This window comes from Dermacentor albipictus, chromosome 5 (genome assembly GCF_038994185.2).
Source record: "Dermacentor albipictus isolate Rhodes 1998 colony chromosome 5, USDA_Dalb.pri_finalv2, whole genome shotgun sequence".
NCBI lineage: Eukaryota > Metazoa > Arthropoda > Arachnida > Ixodida > Ixodidae > Dermacentor > Dermacentor albipictus.
In genome coordinates, this window is record NC_091825.1 from 152,700,692 (window position 1) to 152,721,103 (window position 20,412).

Consider the following 20,412-nt stretch of genomic DNA (forward strand, 5'->3'; position numbering starts at 1 on the left):
TTCTCTTTTAAGCATTCTCTCTCCCCTTCCTTTAGGTAGGCGTCATGGATATGAGGAGCAAGCGAGCAAGCATTCTTTGCCGAAATTCGCTGCGCGTGTCTCATCGTATACTGCGGCGCTGTGGCGCGTTTATGCAGCACTTATGCCCAGCAGTTCTAAAGAATGAAGCCACACCAAAATCAGCGTCGACAAAGTCATGCACATTGTGTCTTGCGATTCAACACGTTTTCATGCTGAATAAGAGGAATGCGTTCGTCACTGAAATCTGCAGCGCGTCCCTTGTCATAATGCGCCATTTTGCCTAGCTGTGGCTCATGAAAGCTTCGCGTACACAGCTTCCCACAGAGCGAGGTATCTGCATACTATTTTGACGCAAAACGTCTTTCAGTTCAGTGTCAGCATAGGGAGTCGCTTGGTAAAACCGCACGTAACGAAAGCATGTTTTATTATGATCACTTATACCTTTGCAAACGTTCTATACCACGCGCCTTACTTTGGTATCGTTGTGTAGAGGCCATTACTGGATCATGCAGGAGCCGCGTGCTCAAATTCCGCCATTGTCACGCCACGCATGACGCGATCGGAGCTAATTTTGGCCCCTCGCCCGGTATTCAGAGAGGCGTGTCTTTCCAGTTTGTCGATCCGAGCAGGAGTGGTCGAATTTGCGACAGCTCACTCAGCCATGGTAGGGGTTAAAACCTGTGCTCATCAGAAATTATAAGGCTTACAGTTCTGCAGTTCGTTGCAGAAATTTGACGATTGTTCTGCTATGGCGCCGCCACGTTCGACACGTAAGGTCCAGAATTGGCGTGAAGTGATTCGGGCAGCGAGACAGACGGGTGCCAATTCGCGCCCACTATACCTTTAACCACGGCGCGCCCACTACGAATACGGAACGAGTATGGTTCCATGAGCGAGCATGAGCGTGTGCTGTGTGGTTTTCGCCTTAAAATAGTCATAGTCGTTGCAAGATTAAACCGTTGAACACCCTCCAGCTGCATCATAAGTTAAGAGGGAGCTTTAGCTCGGGTGCTCCTATCTAAATGAATGTAAAAGGAGAATTCGTTTTTCTGGGCAACCACTGCACCAGATTTGGCGAGGTTTGTTGCATTCAAAAGACAAACCTAAAATCTAGTGAATGTTGGTTTCGAATCTTTTATTTAGGTCATGAATATTTTATAAAAAATTGGCAAAATTTCTGGAAATGAAACTATCATGTGTACAACTCTGTAACTCAGCAATGAAAAATGATATCACAATTCTGCGAATTGCATCTAACAGTATGTCTAAAGCGGACAAAATCGATATTTTACACATGAATCTAAAAAAAATCAGTAATATGGAAATACAGCTTTTGCAGAACCTTTGTACACAGCGTATCAAATTCACGTAATATATAAATTGACATATCGAACGTGTCCTCTTTGAATTATCTAATGGATGCCGTTTACAGAACCGCGATATCTGTTCTTGATGCAGGGCTATTAATTTATAAACTTCGTGCGTCTATCTTTCTTGAACTTGCGGGTTCTTTAAAATTATTTTAACAATATTCAGGCCCTAAATCGAAATTCCGCTTGGTATAGTCGCTAGAATTTAACTTTCTCTCTCAAATGCTACAAATTTCATTAAGATCGGTCCAAGGGTTATCTCAGGAAAGCGTTTTCGCGTTTTGCATGTACTTGAATAGGCCGCATCGGAGTTGGGCCCGAGATAAAGCTTCCTCTTAATTATCTAAGCTTTGTAATGCGCGAATAAATGTCACTTTTGTACTTGGTTACGTTATTTCTTTATTGCCTATACAGCAGCACGCACAAAATGTTCCACGTGACCCAGTGCGGCTGCTTCCCCTGTACAGTCTACCGGATAATTTTTACACCAGCCGCGGACTCCGCGCAAATATTATATTTCACTTTGTTTATAATTAACAAAATATCTGGTATACAATTCGATATTCAAAGGTCGTCGTTCTTTTTTTTTCACGTCTTCGTATTCGATTCGAAGCGGAAATCTCGCTATTCGGACGCGCCCCTGCACTGCTGCGCGTCTTCGCCGTCGTGCGCACAGCGCCCACGCGCCTCGAACGCCGTCAGGCTGCGTGGTGCACGCAACGCTGCCGCACAGATCGTATTTCTCACGCTGCGAAATTCCGGCCGGCATCTCTGCTTGAGGCATGCACGATTTTTCCTGTGACCATCGTCGCATTCAAAACGCGGTGTTCCGTGCCGCCGTGTGACTTTGTAATCACGCGCAAAATGGCCTCGACTGTTTTCCCGGATCGAGCATCGCAGCGTGCGCTGACCGCGTTCACGTCGGAGAACCTCTCGCACGGCGAAGGTCGCTGAGCGCTCATTGTGCTGGAGAGGTGGAGCTCGTTATCTCTCGATGGCACGCCCCATACAGAGGAAAACGTCACATGGCTTGTGAGATTTGTTTCAGCATTCCGTGCGTTTGCGTGAAAAAATGGCTTGGCTTAGTGACAGACATCGAAAAGGGGGGGAGGGGGCGATATTCAACAATTTTTCATAAGAACATTGGCGGCCTAAATCAGATATTCGCTACCAGCAGTCACTAGATTTTGTATTTTCTTTGAAATGCAACAAACCTCATCACATTCGGTGTAGTGGTTGGCGAGAAAGTCGTTTTCTCCTTTCCCGTGTAATTAGATAAGAAGCGCCCGAGCTTAAGCTTCCTCAAAAATCGTAACGAAAGTTCAAAAAGCGCTGGTACACGATTGACTACATTTGCTCCTTCAGCGTGGAACATTTGATTTAGCACGAGCTTTTCCGTATATTCTGCCAAAACACGTAGCCGTTCTTCGTTAGCGTCTATTTTCATTCGGAAGTTAAACACTCCTGTCCTCCTTACTTTTTTCCCTTCCGAATGGAGATGCAATAACAAGTGAAATCGAAGCACTACGAACATTGCACCGGGCATTGAAAAACAAAATTCTGGTCAGTGCAGTGGCCAGTTTCGCAACCCTTCTCGCCTTGAAATGCAAGCGGCGTGGTCGAGGCTTTCTTACAGGGAGCCCGACCCGGCGCCCGTTCGGCCTTCGATGCGGGCGTATCGTCGAGCCTGCTATATATAGGGTCACCCTGTACGTCTGCGGCAATAGCGCATGCGAGACACGCTGTCGGTATGTGACAAGCATTCAGAACGAAGGCGAGGAGACTTTGCTGGTGGAGATGAGGTATAGTCGCAGCCTAATATATAGTTTCCACATTTCATTCAGCACTTGGTGACATACGAGTGCATGCCTTCTTTCTGGTGCACACTTGAGATCATTCAGCGGGGCTCACATTCACATAACCTATCTTGCCGTGCGCGATTGGCATTCGCCGCACGCGGTATGTCATAACTTTATCATGTCGAAAATCTATCACCAGTGGCAGACTCCTGAACGCCAGCCACTGTGGGAACGGCCGTATACCTAAGAGAAGCGTGGTGCATACGTGTCGAGATCCTTATCAGCCCAGGTACGAAGCAGGAAACACAGATGACATATTCAGAAATCGCCGCATTTAACAGCTACCGTATTAATACGGGCCCAAGGTCCGCATTCTTGCAGCAAGAGTCTTGGTCCACCACTTTCGGGGACGTCATTTGCAGCGCGTGTTCATTGTTTTAGCCAGCGGGAAGGACGCCCATCCCTCCACTGACAGATCATGCTAGATGTTAAGTCAAGCACAAGTGAAAGCTTTCACAAGTGAAAGGGATAGGTGATCGACCAAGAATACGTCCAGCTCGTATGCGTATATGCCATAGGCGTTACTAAAGATTGGCGCCAGCCAATCGTGATAGTAGACTCAGGAATCGTGATAGTAGAATCATTAGCGAGCGCCATCGTCCAATGACAAACAGTTCTTACGAGCAATGAATTTGTGAATTCAGCCACAATTATTTCATGGCATTAGCTTTTACGCGAAGTCCACTTCTCCGAAAGAAAATACCCGACGCGCACAGTGACTGGATGCTAACGGGTATTATTTTTCTTCGACGCTTTGGGTAAATTGCGTTCCGCGGTTTTAAACCTAATAGCCTTAGGGAACCCCAGAAATCTGCACGCACGGAGAAAAGACGGATTATAAAATAAGTGATTAATGATTAGTGATTAGAAATTTTGGTTCAAAATATATGGTCTTGATACATGGTCGAACGCTCTTCAACGACATCGTTAATTAACGCAGCGACGAACGACGTCGAGATAATCTCGTTGCCGCGATCGATGTTGGGACATCCTTTCATTTAACAAGGAATGATGAAACAATATCTAACAATGACAATCGATCAGCGAGAATCAGCGAGAATCAGCGGTAATATGCGTCTTTCTCGGGAAAGGTGCGCTTGCGTGTTACCTTTTTTATGTTTGGAATTTAGTAAGAAGTGCGCCTATTGATTGGCAAATTGATCGCGGCAAGCCGGAGCCTTGAATCCTTTAATTGCTGTATCTGCTTTTTTCTTTATTTTTTTTCTTACCCCGCGTGTGTGTGCGTGTGTGTGTGTGTGTGTGTGTGTGTGTGTGTGTGTGCGCGTGTGCGTGTGTGTGTGTGTGTGTGTGTGTGTGTGTGTGTGTGTGTGTGTGTGTGTGTGTGTGTGTGTGTGTGTGTGTGTGTGTGTGTGTGTGTGTGTGTGTGTGTGTGTGTGTGTGTGTGTGTGTGTGTGTGTGTGTGTGTGTCCTTTGCGCGCCAACAACATACCAGCAAAGCTTAAAGTATAACTTTACAAGACAGGGGTACGCACATTGACCTTACTATATCAGTCCCTGAGTTTGCGAACTGTGCCGCTGAGACAGGATCGCTTTGACGTGGCCTGCCTCGCCAGCCCAGAGGTTGAAGGGACTTTATGGAATGGATGATGGCCAAGAGATTCCAGGGTTGCGGGGCTAGTCAAGCTGCTGAAACGCAGATTTTAGTCCCGCGCTATCTTTACCATTTAAGCACATTCTGTTCTGTACTGGAGTACCGATATGATGAAATAAAACAAATCTCAACTCTTTGAAAAAAAAATATGGTCTCCAATCCGTGCTGTGAAGATGGCTGTACAGCATAGCTGTAAACTGTAAACGACTACTAGAACGAGTACCCATAGCGACGTAGGGTGAAATTATTCACGTGGCGACATTCGTATGTATTTTACCTAATTATTAGCCTAAGTCGTTTCGACGGCCTACGACTTGGCTTGCGCCGCTACTTCGTGCACCTGCAAAGAGTGAACCAGGGAGAAGAGAAATTCGCCGCGCCTCGTATAGGAGCCCTCACTATATACGGGGCCGTCCCATAGAACTGTCACAACACAAATCAGTTGCTAGGCGGGTTGCTCTCTTACGTACGAAAGTGTGGTTACGTCACTCCCTGCTTCTAATGCTGCAGTCAAGCAGTCGTCGCCGCGGCTGCTTGCGCAACAGTAATCTTTACCGGCAAACGTATGTGGGTCGCTACGTGCTTCGCATTCATATAGGCGCAGAGGCGCCTCATCATTAATTATGTGGTTCGGATGCTTGTTTTGAGCTCGCTGTTTATTGAAACGTATGCTGTTCTGTATGTTGTGTGCGTGATTCCAAAGAATGTATGCACTGTTCACTTTACTTTACTGAGTGCTGTAGGGGTTGGAGGACGGACGTCGGGATGAAAACCCAAACTTGGGAGGGTTTATTCTACATTATATACAAGGAGGTGAGCGTCAATTAACAGTTGTACAGACATTACGGGCCGGCAGCAACTCGGACGCTGCGGCCCGCGGCAAGAAGTTCGAGAGAGGTGAATCGGGGAATCAGGGCATGTCCCAGAATGCTCAGGTCTCTCTGGAAGGCTTCTTATAAACCCTTCGAGCACTGGAAGTCGCGTCATGTTCGACCAATCGGAGAGTCCTCTCAGATGACGCCACTTTCAGCCAATGGTTGGCGCCCGTATCGCGTTGTCACACCCGGCGGCTCTCTGCGGTCTTGCCTCGCAGTGGTGCAACCCACTTCTTCTAAGATGGAGAAGGAGGGGGGCGCTCATGCTCCATTGTACAAGGGCCCACCTGCTTCCAGTGACTCGGCTCCGCAGCGGTGGCAAATGCCTTCTTCAAAGGCGAAGGGGGACGATTGAGCTCCATTGTCCCAGGGCCCCTTCTAATCCCGGCGGCACACGACCTGGGGGCCGCAAACTTGTTTGCACGTGTCTCCTCTGGAATGCGCTTTCCTGCTTCTGCATTCCTCAATTAGCTGTGCTGCAATCCGATGTGGTTTGGGGAACTCGAAGTAATCGCAGGAAACAGCTCCATATCTAACAGTGCTTAGAGGCAGTGCACAGAAACTGACTCCGCTTGGCGCTGGGTGTTCCTCAGACAGCTTCAAACAAGAAGGTTAGTAATGAAGCAGAGTCTCTTCCACTCCGTGTTTTGGCATCTCAGGCATTGCTGGCGCAGCTATTAAAACTGGGAGAATTCCTCGCAGGCACGGCGCTTCTTCGGCGGCTAAGAGCAACAACTCGCTCTCATTTCTATGCGACGCTGAACACCTTCCGATCTTTAGGATTGTAATGGCCTAAACGGTAGTCGCCTCGACCGGCCATGGTCTTTTTCGGACGTTACCTGCAGCCTCAGTGTACCCCACCTATCGGCGAAGCGACCATTTCACCTGCCGAAGCAAAGTTTCTTGTGCTATAGATCGCTTGAGCACGTACAAGCGTATTACTTACAAGCGTACATGCACAGTCGAGTCGGCGTGTGCTAAAAGAGATAGCTGCGCAGCGGCATTCTGCATATCCTCCCTTAATGTATCATGGTGTGGCCGCCTGGATCGCGTAGTTTCGTCTACAGCAGTAGAAAGTGTCGCGATTACTGCGGCCTTGCGAAAACTACGCGGTATTCTGCACGTGACGTCGTGGTGCTGTCGGACTCAAAGTCAGCGTTACAACGTTTACACCGTGGCCTACCTCGAGAGAACTTTAAAAGGCAATCTCTGGCACTTATTAAAGTTCAAATGAGCAGGGGATGTAACGTGAAATTTCAATTGATGCCATCTCACGTAGTAATTGAAGGAAATGAAATAGCTGACGCTCTTGCACGCCTAGCACGGACATATGTCACAAAAGTAAGAGCACCAAACATTTCTCAGGACTCTAACGATGCAATCCGTATTCACTTTGGGGAGATCCACCAGGCTCCGCACCTTGCCTGTGTGACCCATAGACTTACTCGCGAAGAAGCAACGCTGTTGTACCGCATGGGAACCGACTCCGCGTGCACCCCGGCTTGACTAGTCAAGACTGAGGGATGCGCTTCCCCTCCCTGTGCCTTTTGTGGTGATATCGGCGACATCGACCACTTCATTTGGCTATGCCCGTAGTTCGACAGAGAAAGAAAAGCGATGGTCAACAGCCTGCAAAAGAATGGTCTTTCGCACGCGACCTCTGAAGACGTCGTCTTCCCCCATAGGGTCTGCGTCAATCAAGAAGAGAGTGCAACGACTGCTGATTGCCTTCATGCGAGACAGGGGGCTCTTCGACACCTGGTGACACACATGATGACACAGGAGGATCAGGCGGAACAGTTGCTGGCTATGTGTGTCAGGCCAACCCCGCCTGCTGCAACACCACCACCACCACCTTGTTGCCTCTGCCTTATGAACCATTGCATTTGGTGGTATGAGCCATAGATGATGATTGTTTTCTGTCGACGTTACGCCACGAAGAAACCCTGGGGTACTTTTCTTTATCTTCTATTGTTTCCTTATCTTTTCTGCCCCTTACCCCATACTCTGTGTAGGGTAGCCAACCGGTCACTTAATCTGGTTAACGTCTCTGTCTTTCACCTCCTCGTTTTCCTTCCTTCCTTCCTTTCTTCCGGGATTCTAGCCATAGACAGCTGCGATGTAATAGTCTGACAAGGGATAGCTCAGCGCAATGCGTTGGCGGGCTAGTTGGTGCGAATCCATGAATACTTTGTTAAGCGCAAAACAACAGACACAAGAAACAACGCCTTGTCATAAGAAACAGTGCCTTGTCACAAGACACGAGACAGCGCCTTGTCCTGTCGTCCTTCTTGTGTCTGTTGTTTTGCGCTAAATGAAGTATTCTGACAAAGGAGTTTGAGTTCCTATTAGTATGACGAGAGAGGATGTGTTCCTGATGGGTAGTCTGTCTCTTAAATCTGCACCTGAGTACGTTTACCTAGTCCGAACAGTAACTGCGGCGCAATCATCGATTTTCAAAACAATGAAATTTACACGGTAAAGAAAAAAACAACATGGGTTCGGGCGCACATGGCAGACGTTCTCGACTCATTAGTGCCAGCTTATCGATATCTCTGAAGATAAAAGCATAGAATCAGTGCATTCTACAGTGCGCACTACTGCTAATAAAAACGACATCACAATGCGCTCTCTCGCGCACGGTTACAAATATTGAAACTGTTCGGAGGAGACTGGAACAAAACACATATGCAGGGGTTCTTGAGAAATCTTCGGTTTTTCTTCGGTAGCGAGTGGCGGAGCCGTGGAGACATAGGTACTTGCCCGTCGCCACGATTAACACGTACCCTGCAATCCTACGAGCAAAGCCAAGACAGCGGTCGGAAAAAATTGCGACGCCTCTGAGGGAGGGTGTCGCGCACACGTCAAAAAGGTCACGCGGTTGCTCTGAAAAATGACGAGTGCCAAGTTAAAATTGCAGTTTTCATTTCCAGGCTGCGCGCTAAGGCGGCGATGTATATCGTTCTTGCATGTATTTTTGCTTGTTATTTGTTTTTATTCGTACAATGTATATCTTTATTGCGAATATATCAAGACACTCTCAGTTCTACGCTGTGTTTTTGTGCCGCCACGATAGGTTCCAGGCGTTGACAGTGTTTTATTTCTTGTAATTCACATCATTTCTGCGTTGTTTCGTTCGGCCGTCATGTCACAAGCAGGTGGCGATGAAGGCGCTATTGAAGTTTCTCCGTTGAAGCGACCCATTTCAACGACTCTGACGCTCCCACGTTCTTTTTCTTTATTATTATTATTATTATTATTATTATTATTATTATTATTATTATTATTATTATTATTATTATTATTATTATTATTATTATTAGGTGTGCGCTGTAATTCTCTCTCTTTCTCTCTCTCTCTCTCTCTGTGCTTTTTTTTTTCTTACCTTTCTGTATAATTTGCCTCTCTTCAAGTGCAAGGTAGCAAACTGGGTGTTCCGGTTAGCCTCGCCGTTTTTCACACCTAATTGCCGACTCTTTCAATAGCAAAGCGCTACTGATGGGGTACGGTCATTCGCGGAGCATCAGCTGTGTTTCAGCACGTCGGTTCGTAGCGCCTGTTTATTTGGACTTGTAGTTCTAGTAATGAGAATATGCACAGCACAGTTATAGCCACAGTAGGCGTACGTCGCGACCACATCTGTAATGGTGAACCTCCCGAAACTGGAAGCCTTACTTGGATTCCAGAGTCTTTGTGTTCTCTCTGACTTGTGACGACTCCTTCAAACGAAGAATGCAACTTTTCTTTCATAATTTGCGTTGAAAATGCGATAAAAGGCAGTAATAAAAAGGGCCAGAATGCCCAAAGCGTTTTTTTATTACAACGCTATAATTGCGAACTATATACAGGAAAGAAAAATCTTTAGCGCAGAAACAAGTATAACGACCTGTAACCCATCCTGTTCGTTTAGTAAAATATAAACGCCAGGGTTAAATTGCCAAGTAATGGTTTCTGACAAGCCAGAGGATGTCAGAATGTTCATGTCGATATATGTGACACTGTGTCCGTCTCCACAGCACCAGTCGGGATCGCACTAGTTGCAACGGCACCCGCCAGCTGATCTCCGCTTTCGCACCTTTCACAGTTCCCACTCTTATAGGGCCCAATGTGTGGTCGCCCGTGAATGTTTACTAGTCACTGCATCGTGCACGCTCCCTGAAGGTCGCAACGAGGCTATTCAGTTTAGCTCCTTTTCACGGACTTCTCGCTTTCCGCTTTTGACTTTCTAGGCTTGATGTAGCTTTGCACGTAGAAGTTGATGAACAGCACCAGGCCCAGAACACCCTGCGAAAGCGCCAGCAGCGCGAGTCGCCTCGGGTATCCGCAGTCGTAGAAGAGCGTGATCGTCATGTGCAGCATGAGGCCGACGAACTGGGCGATCTGCAACTTGGTCAGGTAACGCTTCCACCACAGGTACTTCTGCATCGAAGGACCCAGGGCCGCGAGGAAGTAGTAGGAGTACATGATGACGTGGATTAAGGCGTTCACGCACCCGCCCAGCGCCGTGTGCCCGTCGCCGCCGAAGTTCATGTAAAACCACGCGCTCAACACGACCAAAAAGTGGTGTATCACGTGCAGGTGTGTGATCTGCGAGTTCTTCTTGCGCAGCACGAAGAACACCGTGTCCATGAAGTCACCGATCCTCACGAAGCTGTACCACCAGCCGAGCCTCAGGATGGCCATGTCCCTCTCGGTGGGTGTCTGGTAGTTGATCCCCTGGCAGAAGAGGCTGTAGTGGCCGCTCGCGTAGGTCAGTCCCATGAGTTTCACGGCGAAGTAGGCGTTCGCCAGAACGGTTAGCGCGTTGTACGCCAGCACTGCCCACTTGAGGTCAAACGGCTTGCGGTCTCGCATCCAGCGGGGTCCGGCGACCTTCACGAAGTAAACGTAACCGACCAAGAGCGGAAACACGATCCGGGCATCCTCGATGCCTCCCCACCCCTCCGTTCGAGGATCTTTTCGTGACGCGAAGTAGTAGTCGTACCATTCCACGATCGTGGGCACCTGCTTGAGCTGCGATGCCATATGTCTTGACGATGCGGTGCTGGAATATTTTGTACGAGTTGCTTCAAACGAATGTCCAAACGTAATTTCAGTAAAAAACACCGAGGGTGTGAGCCGATCCCAAGGTTCCGAATATATATATATATGTACGACGTCGGTGAGGAGGAGGTAAAAACGAAAGAAGGAAAGTGCAGAACGACAAGTATAGTTGCTTTTGTTTTCGCAGTTACTGCTTTCCGATTATATTGAATTTCAGTGCACATGTTGTAACGGTGCTCGCTCTTTGCCTTCTAATTCATTGGGAGCATGCCAGTGTCCATGACGAGATCGAGACAGCGAGGCACGCGCGGGGAAAGAACGCCGGTGCTTTGAATGGGAAAAAGCGTGAGAAAAAAAGTGTTTCCCGCTTATCTCGCGCCACTGCACCGTGAGAACTGACTTATTCATTCGTATCCACGCCGATGCCTTGACTCGGCGCAAATTTCTTGAGAAGTGACATCGCACTCCCGTTCAGTGGACGTCATGCAGTGAAATGGGCAGTACTTGCGAAAGAAAGTAATGCTGTATGAAAGGGAAATAGTGCAAGATGCGCCAAAGCCTACTTCTCGGCGTCAAGGTAAAAAAAAAAGAAATTTAGACACCGTTCCACGACTTAAATGTTTCCTCGTAAGGTCTGTCATATTGAATTTTCGGTGACATTACGTTGTATCTGGGCGTGGTGAGCAAAAGCCTCGTCACTTTTGCGTTTCTCCGTGAGTATTGAAGTATGGGGAGCTCCGCTGTTAGCAAACGCCATTAATGACAGATGGGAGAGAAAACTTAAAGGAGAAAGCAAGGCAGAGTTAGGTCAAATTTTTAAAAATAATTTGAAAGGGATTGTTTGCGAAAGGGCATTTAATCTTGGCACTTCGTTGTCGTCCTTGCAGTTGCACCCCACTGTTCGCGCTCACGAGAGTCATGGCCAAAAATTGCGATGACAGACATGCATAATTATCGAGGCAGCGCAGAATGACGGAAATATGTCAGGCTGTCAACAATCGATCGGTAGCGCTTTCCGGCGGAGGATCAAACATTTTTAGAAGTGTGGGCATCCATGCGAGAGATTGAGCAACTTTTAGCGTGTCTACATTTTTCCGACATTTTCATGCTTTGTTGCGGGTTACAAATGTTGCTTTTCGCAAATAACCCACGCTTGCTGGCAGTCAGCGCTCGTTTCCGTCGGTTTTAATTTTATTCTGTGTCCTGTTTTCGCTTTGTACACGCTTGAACCAGTGCGATAACAGCGTCATTTCATCGCGCGTGCGACAACCTAGGAGCCAGTTTTGCCCAGAAATTGGTAATCTTAAAAGTACTATCCTTCCACGTCTCATGGATCGTCAAAACCATTTTCGCTTCCATTAAACCCTAAAAGAGAGAGAGGGGGGAAGGGGAAAGGCAGAAAGGTTAACCAGAGGAAAAGATCCGATTTCCTACCCTACGCTGGGGAGAGGGGGGGAAGGTAAAGTGATAACAAAGTAGAGATAAAGAAAGAAAGGAGCGTAGACATACAATCACAGTCGGTCACTGTCGCCGCATACTGCCACCGCTGTTAAGAATGGCCAGCTGCCGTGCAGGATTGCAACCCACTTACGACAATGAAGGCAACCTCCCGGCGCTGTTAAGAATGGCCAGCTGCCGTGTAAGATTGCCACCCGCTTACGAATATGAGGGCAACATACCGGGAACTTCGCCGCCAACTTCTAGCCACAGCGTGACTAAATCGACTTTGTGACGGAATGAGCTCGGCAGGCCAACTATTGTTCCCAAACTCCCCAACGCGCTATCCGGAACGGCTCCGAGTGCTACGGGGCCCCTCTGACGTCGCCTCCGGACATTCGAATGTGTGTGCCTTTGTGTGCGTAGGCCGTCCTGCGGGAGGCGGCTAGTTTGCGTTGACGAAACGAATATTCGCCGCCTTGTATCGCCGGAGCACCGAGTGTTTAAAAACTGCTGTTGTGCAGGTGCTCGACACACTTCTCTTGAGCAGTCATGTTGGACTGACACACTTCTCTCAAGCAGTCATGTTAGACTGATGTACTTTCTCAAACAGTCATGTTAGACTGATATAAATATTGTCAATAAACCCATATTCCTCGCTCTCGATGAGAAGCAGTCCTTTCCTTCATCAACGTCCTCAGCGTGGATAAGTTGGGCGACGGCGTAGGCCAGCTACCTTCTAATTCATGCCAGACTCCAGTCTTGACAACGGATCACGAGCGACGGGATTGAGCCCCCAATCCTGACACCGCACAGCACAGTAGCACTTGCAGCACTATAAACATCTGTTCAGGCTATATCCGCTTGTCCAATCCTGTTGCCTTAAAGCCCAGCTTGGCATGCCTCCTATCACTAGACACCCGCAGATCGTTTATCCGCCAGTCTTTAGTAAAGGTCACCCAGGGTGCTTCCACAGTCACATGGGCATGTATTCACAAAAATATCTTAAGCTAGAATTCTTCTTAAAAGGAAGCTTTAGCTCGGGCCCAACTCCGACGCGGCCTATTCAAATACATGTAAAACGCAAAAACGTTTTTTCTGAGGTAACCCCTGGACCGATTTTAATGAAATTTGTTGCACTTGAGAAAGAAAGTTAAATTCTAGTGACACTTGCAAGCGGCATTTCGATTTAGATCCTGAATTTGTTTAAATGATTGTCAAAATTCGAAAGTTTGAAGAAAATAGAAGCACGAAGTTTACAAATTCATAGCTCTACATCAAGAGTAGATATCGCGGTTCTGTAAATGGCATCCATTAGATCATTCAAAGCGGACAAATTCGATACGTCATTTTATATCTTACGTGAATTTGTTACGTTGTTTACAATGGTTCTGCAAAAGCTGTAGTTCCATATTAGAAAATTTCTTGGGATTCATGTATAACACATAAATTTTGTCCGCTTTAGATGTACTATCATATGCAACTCACAGAATTGTATTACCATTGTTCGTTGCTGAGTTACACAGTTGTAAACGTTATAATTTTGTTCTTGTTTTTGTTTCTTTTTTTAATTTTTAATTGTTGCCAATTTTATATAACAAATTGAGGACCTAAATCGAGAATTCGAAACCAACTGTCACTATATTTTAAGTTCTTTTAAATGCAACAAACCTCGTCAAATTTGGTGCAGCGGTTGCCGAAAAAAAACGAATTCTCATTTTACATGTATTTATATAGGAGCACTCGAGCTAAAGCTTCCTCTTGAGAAAAAATTCTTGCTAATCCTGACATTAGGCGTTTCATTAGCGAAGGCGATCGGCCAAAGGTAAAGAACATTTTCACGTGTCACATTTCGGTGTTCTTTGTTTTCTAAATAATGAAATAAAATAAAATCGTGCTGGAAATGGCCTCCAAAATTTTAGTCTAGGAATATTGCGGTGTCTGTTTGCCAAATGACCTTTCCTCGCGGCCAAATAATCCACGCAATGACGAAAGGACGAGCCGCCATCGACCAAAGGCCACAATTACATTTCGCCCCAATCTAAACGATAAATGGTTTTGTTACAATTAGTAGCTTGAATATAATCTTTTCATCATTCGTCTTCAATAACATTATAAATCAGTGCAGCACGCCGCCATATAACGAAAACATTTCTTTTTCTTGCATTGTTGTGTATATTGCGCGAATAAAAGAAACCGTATCAAGGTAAAGCTTCGTTGAAGGACGCCGGATTCAGCCACAGCTGTAACGCCGGCTTCGTGGCCCATCCCCTGTAGCGGGTAAGCGCCATGGGACGGAAGGCAAGCAGGCAAACCGCACCAGCTGGCACTCATCCCGTGTCTTCGTCTGCCGCAACCTTGTCCGGTGTCCTCTTTTGGCGCTGTAACCCTTGTCTCATGGGAAACTCCAAACTAGCTCAATCAAGGACAATTATATGTTATCTCAAGTTCATTACACCCCACCGCGTTCAGCCTACACCACCGGTCGGGTACAGGAAACCGCACCTCAGAGGATGTCGCAACACTTTGAAGGCCGCCCTTGATCCCTTTCGACGACCGCTTCGACAAATTTGTTAAGCCTCAGCCTGAATAACTTCGATCATACTTAGGCTTGTTTTGCTTGATCAGATCATCATGTAAAAAAAAATTATGGCAGACGACCCAACGCACTTGCTAGTATCAGCATTAATTGAAGCTTAAAACTTTGATTGAGATGCTTCAAATAAATGTTATGCAATGACAGACATGACGCTTGCAACTTTATTTCAAGTATACGCACATGGAACTGTTCCGTGTTCTGGGGCCATATAACGTAAAACTATTCCAATATGTTTTTATTCCAAACTCCTGACGTCAAATTTGCGTAACCACCGACGCAAGCACCGGGCGGTCACCTGCATGGTTGTCTGAACACACCAATCAAACGCTCTACTCGTTCACAGGAGGTCTCTTTTGTTTGCTTGAAAAACGAATATTGCCTACACTGAGCGGCTTGTCGTATCTAATTCGCTGACAAGAAGCGAGGAGAACGCTCAAGTGAAGAGGGATTCGATGGGGCAGAGCCAGTGCACTGAAAATTGATAACTGGATGAAGAGGGTGGTGCCGGCGTCTGCGATTGGTCCGCTTTCCCTTACTTGGCTTGCGGTGGCTGTTCGAAAATCGCGGCAGAATGGAAAGGAAGCTTAAGAATGACGCTAAAACGGATCCTCAGCAAAGAAGAGTTGGCAGAAGGAGGTCGTAAACGTGCCGAAAGAGCTCTAAAACGTTACACGGTCACGCAAGAAGCTTTATTATACGCAAATAAACCCATGATCTCCGGCAGATGCGAGTAGCCAGCGCCTGAGCAATCGGCGGCAGCCATCTTGTATTCCTTTCGGAACGGGGCAGCCTGCGGCTATTCAGAAGAAAATTCAGTTTTGTTTGGCATATTAATGCTTCTTTAACGCGTACATGTCACTTTGACGCGGTGAGCTTTCGCGGTTTTGTGACGTCGCCTGACAGGCAGCTGAAGTGGGTGCAGCCCGAAAACTTTTGACCAATAGCCGCGGGCTAATGGCGAAAAGACGTCGAATCAGAAATAACTGTTTTTCTTTATTCGGTCAAATCATGCATAATGAGTGTGTACACACCATATCAGATGGGGAGGTATCGCGCTTTTCGTGACGTCGCGTGACAGACAGGTGAAGTGGGGGTGGTACAAAATAGTTTTTGACCAATCTTGGAGGGCTGATAGCAGAATTAGAATAGAAAAGTTTTGAATAGTTTTACGTTACAGCGCCCCTGCACCGTGTTTCGAGGTTGTCGGAAAGACGACCCATGCGTAACGCGAATAGACGAGGACAGGCGCTGTCCTGTCCTCGCCTGGGGTGCTCTGTCTCGCGTTACGTGCTGGTCGCAGTAATCGACCTTACTCCTCTTAGCTCGTTTAATTGCTACCGCAGCAGCATTACCTTCGCAGCGGATACCGCCATCGGCTCAAGGACGTAACCTCTGGGCGATGCACATCAACGCCGTCCTCCATCTTCCGTCACAGTTTTGCTGTTGTGCACTTCCGTTATTAGCCAATAACGAAAATAATAAGAAAATATAATGAATCGTTACAAATGACGACGTCACGAAGTAAGTTGCCAACACACGATTCGGTCTGCCTAATGAAACGCGATAGTAGCCGAGTGTCGTGTCTGCCACTGCGGTCTTCCACGCTGAACTTTACACAACACAGTAGACGCACACAAACAGACGTGTTCAGTTGTGAGACTGGCTTTCCTTGTCTCGTGATGCGCGATGTGTCCAAGTTCGAAAACTGAAAGCAACCGCGCGTTTCTGAAAGTTCACGTATATTGAAACCTAATCTGCAGTGAGCACTACTTCACAGCTCTTTTTCCTTCCGTTTCGCCGCTTCTCGGTACGTCTTCACGTAAAAGTTGACGAACAGCCCGAGCCCCAAAAATCCTTGCGATATCGCCAACAGCGCGAGCGCCCTCGGATATCCGCAGTCGTAGAACAGCGTGATGGCCATGTGCATCATGAGGCCGACGAACTGCACGATCTGCAGCTGGGTCAGGTGGCGCTTCCACCACAGGTACTTCTGCACCGTAGGTCCCAGGGCGGCGAGGAAGTAGTAGGAGTACATGATGACGTGGACGAACGGGTTAACGCAGAGGCCCAGCAGCGTTTGACCGTCACTACCGAAGTTAGTGTAGATCCATGCGTTGAGCACGACCAGGAAGTGGTGGATGACGTGAAGGTTGGTAACCTTGGAGTTTTTCTTTCGGGCGAGGAAGAAGAACGTGTCCAGGAAGTCGGCGATTCTGACCCAGGAATACCACCAGTTCAAGTTTACGATGGCCGCCGTGTGCTCGTCAAAACTTTTCTCGTAGTCGATGCCCTGGCAGAAGAGGCTGTAGCCGCCTTGCAGGTACGAGTGGCGCACGTACTGGACGCAGAAGTAGGCGCTTGCGACAGCGGTAGCCAAGTTGTAGGCCAGGATGGCTCCTCGCAGGTTGAAAGCTTCGCGGTTCTTCATCCAGCGGGGACCGGCGACCTTGGCTATGTACACGTACCCGATGAGGACCGGAAATACGAACCGAGCGTCGCTGTGGATGCTCCACTTCTTGATCCTCGGATCGCGCAGGGACCAGACGTACCCGCACAGGTTGCGAATGTACGACAGCAACGAAGGAGACGACGTTTGCATACTGGTGTCACTCACACACGCGCGCGCGTTGCAACTGCGACGACGACGTGTCTAGCTGTAAAACGCCAAGACTTTGGGTGACTTCGACGTCCAAATCCCGCGTACACTTAGGAGTTTCAGCTCTGGCTTTTATCCTCACGTGAAACACGGACCAGGTCTGTGAACCGTCTCAGCCGGGGCCGCATTGAAGTGAGCGACGCGTGGGCCACGATGAGGACAATTCTGCTGCCGTCGGCGAGGAACTTATGCGCGATTCAAATGAATGGGCGAGGAGGCTAATCGGATTGCGTCGTCGTCTGTCGATACTGATGTGGAGGAAGGAAAAAAACTACCAGGACCATGACGTCACACAGCCAACGATCGGAAGTGAACCTACTTTGACGCCATTCTCTCCTGTTTTCTTTCTCCATTCGGTGCCGCTCAGTGCCTCGCACGTGGTGGGGATGCGGCCGGCAGACTTCTAGGCACGTTGCACGCCATGTGAAAGACTTCGTCGACAGTAAAACATGAAGGCTCGCGCTTATTTCATGTGGCTAAATGTGGCCCTCCGTTCTATGTGTTCTTTTCTTTTTAAGTTTATTTTCTACTCAAAGGGTGCACATATCTTCCCGGCGCAACACTGTACTTTGTCCCCGTCGTAGCCGATAGTGCCCGAATCGATGCGCGTGGAGGACGAGGAAAGTACTCTCACCCTTGTTCTTATGCAGCGTGGCTTCGGGAACATTAAACGAGGAAGGCACCGAGAAACCGAAAACAGGCTATACTCCTGCGATGCGGCTACGGACACTATAGTTCCGAAGCGACAAATATGGCGAATATATAGCACGGGCTCATGTCAAAATCGGTCGACGCATATTCTGGTTAGTACTGGCAGGAGCAAAGCGATAACTTATGTAGTCGTTAGACATAAATTTCTTTCCTGTCAGATCAGCGGTCCGTGTCGTGTGATGGTTGCTGCGGCCCTTAGAGACGAAAGGATGACTTGGTATATGGCTACATTTCTACGCCCTTTATATACAGGGTGTTCCAACTATTCCACATCGCGTTGTTATTAAATACGGGCCATTCTACGCGAATAAAGCCAAGTACATATTGTTCGCAGTCGAGTAGAGTAGTGAGTACCCGCCGTGGTTGCTCAGTAGCTATGGTGTTGGGCTGCTGAGCACTAGGTCGCGGGATCGAATCCCGGCCACGGCGGCCGCATTTCGATGGGGGCGAAATGCAAAAACACCCGTGTACTTAGATTTAGGTGCACGTTAAAGAACGCCAGGTGGTCAAAATTTCCGGAGTCCTCCACTACGGCGTGCCTCATATCAGAAAGTGGTTTTGGCACGCAAAACCCCACATTTCTTTTTCTTTTTTGTTAGAATAGCGAGTGAGATCACTTTATTTAGAATCCGGTGATTTGGGGCCGCCTAGGTGGGCACTGGGAGCTGTTGCTCCCCCGTACGGCCTCCATGGCTCGCTGGACGGCCCACACATGGCGTTAACGTTCTAAGCGGAACAGCGCGGCCGACCACCGCGCCGGTAGATTTTCCGAGGATACTGCCATTTTATCTCGATATATTTTACATCCCCACAACATGTGTTGAAACGTGGCGCTATAGCAGACTTGCATAGTTTGCTTGCATCGCTCTCGTATATCTTGAGGTAGAAAGTATTTAATTGCAACTTAAATTAATTTATATATTGTTTTAATTGTAATTTCATTTATTGCAGTTTAATTTCTCGCAATTCGCTATGTTTTTAATTACTGCTCTGAATGACAGGCTGTCAATGAAGAATTTGTAGGAAATTAAAAGAAACTTATAGGCATGTTTTCAGCCAGGTACTTCTTGCCCGCTTATTTTTTCCCGGTTGATTAAAAAAAGTCTGCGAAAATGAAAGATTACGCCTGGCTAACCGTCCGCCCGCATCAAAAATGCAGCGCCCCCAAACACGCCTTCGTAGCAGTTGATCGCAAAGCTTTATTTGGCGCGCCCTGCCCGCGACAGCGCGACACAATGGCGCTGACAATAACTGGCGAGGGATGCGCGTCGTGGAAAGACTGCGCACCTGTGTAGCGTCTTTGATGGCGCTGCTTTTTTGATGCAGGCGGACGGTTAACCACGTGATGTTTTTTTTTCATTTTTCGCCGACTTTTTTTTTTATATCAACCGGAAAAAATGAACGCGCAAGAAGCACCTGGCTGAAAACATGCCCGTCTTAATTTTCTTGCAATTTTGTACAAATTCTTCATTGACAGGCTGTCATTCAGAGCAGTAATTAAAGATCAGCTAATTGCGATTTATCATTGAATTGAATGACATGAACGAGATATTAGTGGCGGCGTCTCTTCTCGACTGGGAAAAATATGCACTTGGTTATCTTCGCGTATATAATAGCCCGTCTTTCTTTAAAAACTGATGCACGATGGCTGGGACACCCTGTATAACAGACCCTTGTGCCTATCTATAGTCACGAGTCATCGAGGAACACCCCTCGGATCATAATATTTCTTTCTTTCGTATTTATTTATTTATTTCTAACGACGCTGGGACATTCTACACACGAAGGCACACACGTGCAGTAGTATTCACAGTGCTCACATGTTCTGAACACAAAACTTCCACTGTTAGTCTCTGCGTTAAAAGCCTTACAACCAGGGTTGCCAGGTCCAAAATGTGAAAAGTAGCCAAAAAATCTCGGAAAGTAGCCAGAAAAGTAGCCAACTTTGGCCACATACAGAAATGTAGCCGAAAAAGTAGCCATTGCATGGAAAAACGTTGCATTTTCACTTCTTATGCAATTCTGAAGACATTATCACAGCCAACACTTAAAGTTGCTTTTAGTAAATGTAGGATCATACAAAAATATTATGAAGCGCGTATAAATGACTACAGCTAAGAGCGCTTTGATCAGCACGTAATATGACTAGAATATTATCACAAATTAGAATCACAGTGTAAATGTTTGAGTTAATCTTGGCGCACATTTCTCAAAGAAGGTCAAAGCTCG

General features: G+C 47.3%; 3 protein-coding genes across 7 annotated transcripts in view; 1 reads left to right on the forward strand and 2 right to left on the reverse strand.

Moving 5' to 3' along the window:
* Positions 1-20,412, forward strand: part of LOC135902392 (uncharacterized) — a 553,623-nt gene that overhangs the window by 517,739 nt on the left and 15,472 nt on the right. The gene's annotated exons all lie outside the window — the stretch shown is intronic.
* On the reverse strand, positions 9,920-10,762 carry LOC135902367 (very long chain fatty acid elongase AAEL008004-like). Its single transcript, XM_065432380.1, has one exon. It carries the CDS (start codon positions 10,760-10,762, stop codon positions 9,920-9,922), a length of 843 nt encoding a protein of 280 aa, XP_065288452.1.
* On the reverse strand, positions 16,588-18,333 carry LOC135902366 (very long chain fatty acid elongase AAEL008004-like). The gene has a single exon (XM_065432379.1). The coding sequence runs from the start codon at positions 17,413-17,415 to the stop codon at positions 16,588-16,590; it is 828 nt and encodes a 275-aa protein (XP_065288451.1). The 5' UTR covers positions 17,416-18,333.

Coding starts and splice junctions, on each gene's coding strand:
- LOC135902366 (XM_065432379.1), bottom strand. CDS start 17,415: ATGCAAACGTCGTCTCCTTCGTTGCTGTCGTACATTCGCAACCTGTGC.
- LOC135902367 (XM_065432380.1), bottom strand. CDS start 10,762: ATGGCATCGCAGCTCAAGCAGGTGCCCACGATCGTGGAATGGTACGAC.